An 8,770-nucleotide genomic window follows, 5' to 3' on the forward strand; every position below is an offset into this window, starting at 1 on the left:
CATGTAGTCTCCACAATTGCATATCTTGAGTAATGTGGTTCAGTTTTTTTTATGTGCCCATATAGTATGAAACTTGATTTACAGAAGTCCTAGATCCTATTATCTCTTCTCCACTTTACCAATTAATAACTTCATATTTAATGTGACCAGTCCTTCATGTCATTGCAATACATTCTGCATTTATATTTTGACAGGTTAAGGTCCATTATACAAAAGATATCTGGAACCCAGTTGAGGGAGTCCAGGCAGCAAGCTGGAGTTAAGTATAACTGTCCTGAAATAAGCCTGCCCACAAGCCAGTAAAACCTTATAGGCTCTTGAATCTTACCACAAAACTGTCTGGTTGAGCCTTGAGAATAAAACAAATGTTATTATAATTGCTACTGAGGGAATAATTTTTTTCTGATTGTTCCTCATGCTATTTTGACTTTATCCTGCCCATAAAATGGCTCCCACTATCTCAACTACTTAAAAGGTTTTAAATTTTGAAGAGGAAATCTTTATTGCTCTTTAATGGTGATCTCTCCTAATTCCTATGGCTACAGGAAGGTTTTAATTCCAGAAACAAAGCCAGTTCTCTATGCAGAAATGTGTCACACTGCCTTTATTTCTCCAAAAATTTCTGACCCTTCCAGCCTTCCAGCCTTAAGGGAGCTGAGAGATGACCCAAGATGAGAACTTGACATCTTTGGAGAAAATTATCTGACTATAGGGAGAATTCTTCAGCAAATGCTGGTGTCTTTGCCACCTGAAGTCTGCCAGGACCCAGTTTTGACCCTTAATTAGCTTGACTTGTGGTATCTGCTTTACCCACCCCAGGCACAAGAAACCAATGCCAGGCCTGTTACAAACATTGTTATTTGGAGGCCTGAATTGGACCTGAAACACGGTAAACAGCAGCCGCAGACCTTCACTGCAGAAATAGAAATAACATCAATGTTAATTTCTGAGGGGAAAAACACCACCAAAGAATGCAACTCTCAGCTCATGACTGAATTATTTATTTAAGCCATCTCCTGCCATAAGCAAAGGGACGGAAGATCAGTATAATGGTCATCAAGTATAATGGTCATCACTGGATACAAGAAGGTGAGCTTAAGGTCTCGAACACTTTTCTGGTCCATGCGTGCAGAGTAATGGTCCAAACCAGTGCTGTGGTCCCCACTGGGTAATGGCCCAGGTTCTCTTTATTCGTCTTCATAGCCAGTTGGAAGCGGATTCACGTGAGAGTTATGGAATAGGGTATGGTTACCATCTCCCCAGGGAAAGGGCTGTGGAGTGAAGATGTCAATTAAGCAATTCCAGAAAATAGTTCAGAAACAACACTACCACGAACTGCCTAAAGTAGGGTGAGTCACAGATAATACATAAAAACAAAATGGAAATTAGTCCTTTAACTACTGGCATATTTCAGCCCTCCCATAATTTAAGAGAGCTCTTATAAATTCCAGGGGAGCCCGTAAAGTAGACAGTATGAAAAGCAAGCTCAAGTTCGTTACTCAAAAGCCTCTCGCTGGTAACTGTACATCAGTGCTGTGTTTCTGAAAGTGCAATCCTCCCACCACCTGTATCAAAGTGGTAGAGGTGGGTATGGGGGCAGAGAATGTTACTTAAATGCAGATTTCTGGACCTGAAACAAATCTCTGGATTGGAAACTGCAACATACCCTCAGTTATTTTGCATGCTACTTTTGAAAAGCATTGCTCTAGGGCAGTGATTTCCAGCCCAGGATGATTCTGCCCCTGTGGGGACGTAAGCCAGTATATGGAGACATCTTGGGGAGAGAAGCGTATACTAGCACCTAGTGGTTAGAGGTCAAAGATGCTGCTAAACATCCTATAACTCACAGGACAGCCCCTCCTCACCCCAAAGAGAATTATCCAGCCCGAAATGTCAATAGTACTGACGTTAAGAAACCTTACTGCACGGCTTCTAATTCTATTGTACAAGGGTGGGAGTGGCGCTCAGACTCAAAAATTCTTTCTGGATCTAAGGATCCTGCTTAATTTTCCAGTCCTACCTGGGCTAAGTGAGGTAATAACTTTATAATATATCTGCATCAATAGCCAAAGGATGACATAGTTGGGATGATAACTAGCACAGAGGTGAACAGAAGCTGTCAATCTCTTCATTATGCAGCTAGTAGCTTCCAGATGCCCAGGTTTTAGAAAGGTGAACCGCCTTCCGACTTCGCCAGTCTAAGGGAGTTTCCCAAATCTCCAGGTTTTGTACCACCGACAACTGTTTCAGAACAGTATCAGAAGGCAAAAGGTGGGATGACTCGGAGAAAGGAAAACTGAAGGGCACTTATCGTACGACCTTGAAGAAGACAGTGAGATATGACCGGAGAAAATAAAATGAGAAAATTAAATGAGAAACTACACGCACGGCACCCACGCTTTTAGAGAATGAAGAGCTTGGCATTTGGAATGAAAAGCGAAGAGACACTAGAACAGACTACAAGGGGTACCTTGGACCTGATGCGGAGATGGGGGTAGGCGACGAACTCGGGTCTCTCCTCCTCTCCGTGGCGCGACTTCAGGAACACGTTCAGCATGCTCACTCCCACCCCGGGGAGCGCCACTAAGTAGGTGAGAGACTTCCACATGCGAGCTGCAGAGGGGGCACGACGCTCAGGCCTGGCGGTAACACGCCCGGGTCTCCTCTCCCTCCCCCAAGGCCTCAAGCCAAGGTCACAGTCCCGTCGCTCTTCTCTCCAGTGGGGCCGAGGCCCGCCCTGCGCACCCAGTCCCAGTACCTGAGCCCTCCTCGCCGTGGGCGCCACTCGACATAGGCCGGCTCAGCAGCCGGGAACGACCTAGCAGCCCAGAAACCCTGGCTACAGCTGCCGCCGCCATCTTCCACCAGAACGGCCGCAGCGCCGGAAGCGGAAACAGAAAAGTTGGCTTTGGGGGCGGGGCCAGAACCTCAAAAGGAAGTTCCTATTGGGCGGTGCCTTTTAACCCGAGGAGCCTGCGCACTGTCCTCCCGGCCCGGAGAATCCTAGCCTGAAAGCTCGGAGCCGCAGAGCTAGAGGGAGCATGCGCTCCGCACTCCTGCGTGCACTCCCTGCTCCCTAAGGTCAGCACCCTGCTGAGGTTAAGCGCAAAAGAAAGGTTTGTGGAGGACACCCTGGCATCCGGGGTCGCTCCCTTCGTTGAAGTCCGTAGACAGCAACAGGAGGTTCCGAGCACAAACCACTCTATCTAAAATGCCATTTCCCCTCCTCCCTATCCTTTGACTCTGCGCTGTTTTTTTCATGGCACCAGGACATAATAATAATTGTCATCATCATTATTACAATATTTTGTCGGCATCACAGAGTTTATGTTCTATCAGGGGAGTCAAAAGATTTTGCCACTGCATCATCCCCAGACTCTGGAATCGTACCTGGCAAGTAACAGGTGCTCTACACAAATTTGTTGAATGAATGAATAGCAACGGGAAACAATTGACATCTGTTATATTTTATCTCTACAATTCTTTCCCACCCCTCCTGTCATTTTTCTTCCTTCTACTCATCTAAAAACAGTTTTAAAAATAAAAGTTAAAAAATAGATACATAAGATAAAATGAAAGTAAACTTTTTGACTATAGGTTCCTTTAAGGATATAATGAAAGCTATGACTCCTTCCCTCACAAAAAATGCAGCTGCTCCGAAGCACACACAGTTTAAGTACACAATGTTGGGGGAAGAAGGTACTATAAAGTACATCCGGACACCCCCTAAGAGTCCTGTGCCCCAGGTTAAGAACCTCTACTTAGAGGAATAAACAGGGACTCTGGCGTGGTAAGACTGGATTCACATTTTGTTTCCATCCTTCACAGCCTGTATGACCTTGAGCAAGTTAGATAAAACGAATGCTTTAAGGTCCTGCAGTTTCATGAAAACAAAAATTTAGGATCGTATTACTAGAGCTTCACAATCTGATCTTTCTTTCTCTGAGTAGCCTGGGTTTTTGCATGTTATGGTGAAATTAGGATTGTCAAATCCCTAGGCATCCTCAAACACAGCCAGAGGGGCTGTGAAGCCCCACAGTGTAGCCATGGAAAGGGTCCAAGCTCAAGGATCAGGAAATCCTGGGTTCAAATCTGATCTGCCCCCAACTGTTCCTCTTTTCTAAAATGGGAATGTAATATGCACTTATTCATCCCTTTATCTGACAAACAATAATTTAAGACACAGCCCCACCTGGGGAAGTTACTCACCCTCTATCCATAATAATGATGGTTCATTTAATAAATATTAACTACGGTGACTACTATGTGCCAGGTGTACACAGTAGTATGCAAGAGCTATAAGATCTCTCTCATGCAATTTACAATTCAGTGTTAGAGACAGGATTAAGTGAAAAATGCCCAATGCCTGGGATATGTTAAAAATTCAACAAATGTTTATTTTCTCATAGGACTTTCATACATCTTGCAGGGTGGTAGTGCTAGGTAAAGATTCTGTCTGTCGTATGCTTGGCCCACAGTACATTCTCAGGCATGATGCCTATGATGTTATTGCCAGGTATGCTCAGCATTTGCAAAGCTTTGAGTGACTGAGTTTAGACAGCCCAGGAAACCAAAATCATCAATACAACAAATAGTTGATATTTACTAAGCACTTATTTCATGCCCTCATCTATGCTAAACACTTTACATAAATTGTCTTCTCCACCTCAGTAAATGGGCACTCCATTCCTCAAGTTTAACACCTTGGAATCACCTTTGATATCTCTCTCTCTCTCTCTCTCTCTCTCTCTCTCTCTCTCTCTCACTCACACACACACACACACACACACACACACACACACATTTTCTATCCAGAATCTGACAGCTACTTACCACCTACTGCTACCAATTTAATCAAAGGTGTTATCTCTCACCTGGGCAATTGCAACAGCTTCCTAACTGGTCTCCCTGCTACCTGGCCCTTCTACAGCCTATTCTTATGTGGCAGCCAGGGGAAAACCTGTCAGATCATCTTCTTCCTCTGCTCAAAATCCTCAGTGGTTCCCATCTCAGAGTAAATGCCAAAGTCCTGACAGTGGGCTGCCAGGTCCTACACACCTTGCCCCCAGCCACCTCTCTGACTTCATGTAGTCTACCTGCTCCCTTGCCCACTTAACTCCAGCTACATTGGCCTTCTTGCCTTTCCTTGAACATGCCAGGCATGCCCCTGCCTCAGGACCTTTGCACATGCTCATATCTCTGCCTAGAAGAGTCCCCCCCCAACCCAGTAGCCGCATGAATTGCTTCCTTATTTCACTCAGGACTCTGCTTAGAAGCCATCTCTTATCAGAAAGGCCTTCCCAGACCACCCTGAAGTGAAATAGCTCCTCCCCACCCTGACACTCTATCCTCCTTACTGCGCCTTATCTATCTTTGTGGCACTTGCCACCATCTGCTGTATTAAATATTTATTGGTTTATTGTCTGCCTTTCCTCACCACATACCATGGGGGCAGGGACTATATTTTGTTCACTGGTGTGACCACTTGGCACATGATAGGACCTCACTGAATATACATTAATCCCAACCATGATCCTGTGAGCTAGATACTATTCTCCCCAGTTTTCAGATAAGGAAACTGAGACTCAAAGTTGTGAAGGAAATTGCCCAAGATCACAAAGCTTTAGGCAAGTTGTGGACTCAGGCAGTGTGGGACTCAAGCCAGTTCTTTTAACCTCAAAGCCATACAGACTTTGCTTTAGGTAGAATGACACCAACTCCGAGAGGTCACCCTGTCAAGCTCATGCTAATCTGATGCTCTGAATAAGGATTAGCAAGAAAAAAAAAAGAGCTAATAATTTCTGACTTCAGTAGGTTTGGAAAGAAAAATATTTCAAGTCATGGGGCCCTTGAGAATGGATGGAACCATCAAATGTGTTTTCAAGGTGCTGAGCTGGCAGTTCCCAGCTTGTGCGTCCTCTCACAGTGAACCCCAGGGCATCTGGCTTCTCTGTGCAGGGAGTCTCCCCAAGGCCATGGCCAGCCAGGCCTGGATTTGACGTCATCTTCTCTGGCAGCTGGTGATGTTTACACTCATGTTGAAGCCACTAAGGTCTCTGGTGCTCTGTTTCCTTGAAACAGGGAGCTGGCAGGCAGGCACCTCAATATTGGGGCCAGCTGCTGATGCGGGGATTGGAGGGAGACTGGGGGAGGCTGCCTAGCCAAGGACAGGGCTTGCTTAGGGGAAAGCTTATCTGGGGCGTTCTGCCTGCTACTTCTACTGTGGTTTCTCCCAGCTAAGAGTTCATCCAGTTCCTGGACCAATAAATATTTGTCTGCCAAGAGACTAATCCCAAGTCTCAATTAAGTGCTCAATTATCGTTCGTTATTATTTTTGCCATGATCAGGGGAGGGGTACAGGTTCTATAGAAGCAGAGCAGAGGGGTGTGTGGCCTGCACTATGCAGAAGGCACTGAAGCTGTTTTCCAAGCACGCTAGAGGGGTGCTATGACCACCATTTCCATCATCTGAATAACTTGTCTGAGATGCTTAGCATCATCAATTCATTTAATTAGGGTCTCAACTGTGTCCTTGGACTGGGGCAACAGCAGCGACCTCATGGAACACCCAGCCTAGAGGGAGAGACTGACAAGTAAACAGTTACTACAACCAGTGTGATGAGTTCTACAATGGGGGGCAGTACAGCATGAACGTTGGTATCAGGTTCAAGTCTCAGGTCAGCTACTTAGCTACATAATCATGGGCAAGTCAAGTGACCTCTTAGAGTCTCAATTGTGAATTGGAGTTATTACAAGGACTTAACAGGATAATAGTTATTAGCTAATATTTATTAAGCATTTACCATGTACTGGGCCCTTCACATGCATTAGTGTAGTCATTACAGCACTCCTATGGGACAGCTACTATTCTTATCCCCGTTTCACAGATGAGGAAACTGAGGCACGAAGAGAGGTGAAGTCATTTGCCTAAGTTTCATACCCTCTAAGTGATTGAGCTGGGATTCAAATCCAAGAAGTCTGGCCTCAAAATTTGCACGTTTAATCACTCTGTGATACTGCTTCAATAACTTAAGTGACCAAGCAAAGGAAATTACAAACAAGACGAAAAGACAACCCTCAGAATGGGAGGAAATATTTGCAAATGAATCAACGGACAAAGGATTAATCTCCAAAATATATAAACAGCTCATGCGGCTCAATATTAAAAAAGAAACAACCCAATCAAAAAAGGGCAGAAGACCTAAATAGACATTTCTCCAAAGAGGACATACAGATGGCCAAGGGACACATGAAAAGCTGCTCAACATCACTAATTATTAGAGAAATGCAAATCAAAACTACAATGAGGTATCACCTCACACCAGTTAGAATGGGCATCATCAGAAAATCTACAAACAACAAATGCTGGAGAGGCCACAACAGTGAGAGGCCCGTGTACCGCAAAAAAAATAAATAAATAAAGACACGTGCGGGAGATTGGGATTGACATATATACACTAATATGTATAAAATGGATAACTAATAAGAACCTGCTATATAAAAAAATAAAATAAAATTCAAAAAAAAAAAGACACTTGCACCCCAGTGTTCATTGCAGCACCCCTTACAATAGCCAGGTCATGGAAGCAACCTAAATGCCCATCGACAGACGACTGGATAAAGAAGATGTGGTACATATATACAATGGAATATTACTCAGCCATAAAAAGGAAAGAAATTGGGTCATTTGTAGAGACGTGGTTGGATCTAGAGACTGTCATACAGAGTGAAGTAAGTCAGAAAAACAAATATCGTATGTTAATGCATATATATGGAACCTAGAAAAATGGTACAGGTGAACCGGTTTGCAGGGCAGAAATAGAGACACAGATGTAGAGAACAAACATATGGACACCAAGGGGGGAAAGTGGTGGGAGTGGGGGGATGAATTGGGAGATTGGGATTGACATGTATACACTGATGTGTATAAAATAGATAACTAATAAGAACCTGCTGTATAAAAAGATAAATTGAATAAAATTCAAAAAAGAAAATAAACTCAAGTGACTTTAGCACGGTGCCTGGCACAAAGTGAGTGCTCAATAATTTTTTGTTAACTATTATTATTGCCATGATTAGGGGAGGGGGAACAAGGTCTATGGAAGCAGAGCAGAAGGGCATTTGTCCTGGACTAGGGAAGGGCAGTCAGGGAAGGCTTCTTGTAGGACGTGACATCTAAGTCATGCCACCATCCCCCCCAAATAAATATGAGTGGGTCAAGGACAAGTTTTGGTTGGAAGGGAGATGGGAGAGTTTTCCAGGCAGACATCACCACAGAGAAAAGATACGGGTACTGTATCCAGAATTCCAAATGGTGCCTTAACGTTGGAGGTGTGGAGGGAGAGAAGGAGCAAGAACTTAGAGTCCTGCAGACATAGAGAATGGACTTGAGGACATGGGGAGGGGAAAGGGTAAGCTGGGACGAAGTGAGAGAGTGGCATGGACTTATATATACTACCAGATGTAAAATAGATAGCTAGTGGGAAGCAGCCGCGTAGCACAGGGAGATCAGCTCAGTGCTTTGTGACCACCTAGAGGGGTGGGAAAGGGAGGGTGGGAGGAAGACGTAAGAGGGAAGAGATATGGGGATATATGTATGTGTATAGCTGATTCACTTTGTTACACAGCAGAGACTAACACACCATTGTAAAGCAATTATACTCCAATAAAGATGTTAAAAAATAAAAATAAAAAAAGAACTTAGAGCCCTACAGTCCTACAGGCTATGATGAGTTAGGATTTTATCCAAAGGGTACTAAGAAGACTTGCTT

At 44.2% G+C, this 8,770-nt stretch overlaps 1 protein-coding gene across 1 annotated transcript; it reads right to left on the reverse strand.

The window, feature by feature from the left end:
• Window positions 1-985: 985 nt before the first annotated feature.
• LOC132532307 (cytochrome c oxidase subunit 6A1, mitochondrial) lies at window positions 986-2,889 on the reverse strand. The gene is made up of 3 exons (XM_060170678.1): window positions 2,759-2,889; window positions 2,471-2,613; window positions 986-1,271 (listed from the first exon to the last, which is right to left on the reverse strand). Exons 1-3 carry the CDS (start codon window positions 2,856-2,858, stop codon window positions 1,188-1,190), a joined length of 327 nt encoding a protein of 108 aa, XP_060026661.1. The 5' UTR covers window positions 2,859-2,889; the 3' UTR covers window positions 986-1,187.
• Window positions 2,890-8,770: the final 5,881 nt, after the last annotated feature.

Source organism: Lagenorhynchus albirostris, chromosome 14, assembly GCF_949774975.1.
Source record: "Lagenorhynchus albirostris chromosome 14, mLagAlb1.1, whole genome shotgun sequence".
Taxonomy (NCBI): Eukaryota; Metazoa; Chordata; class Mammalia; order Artiodactyla; family Delphinidae; genus Lagenorhynchus; species Lagenorhynchus albirostris.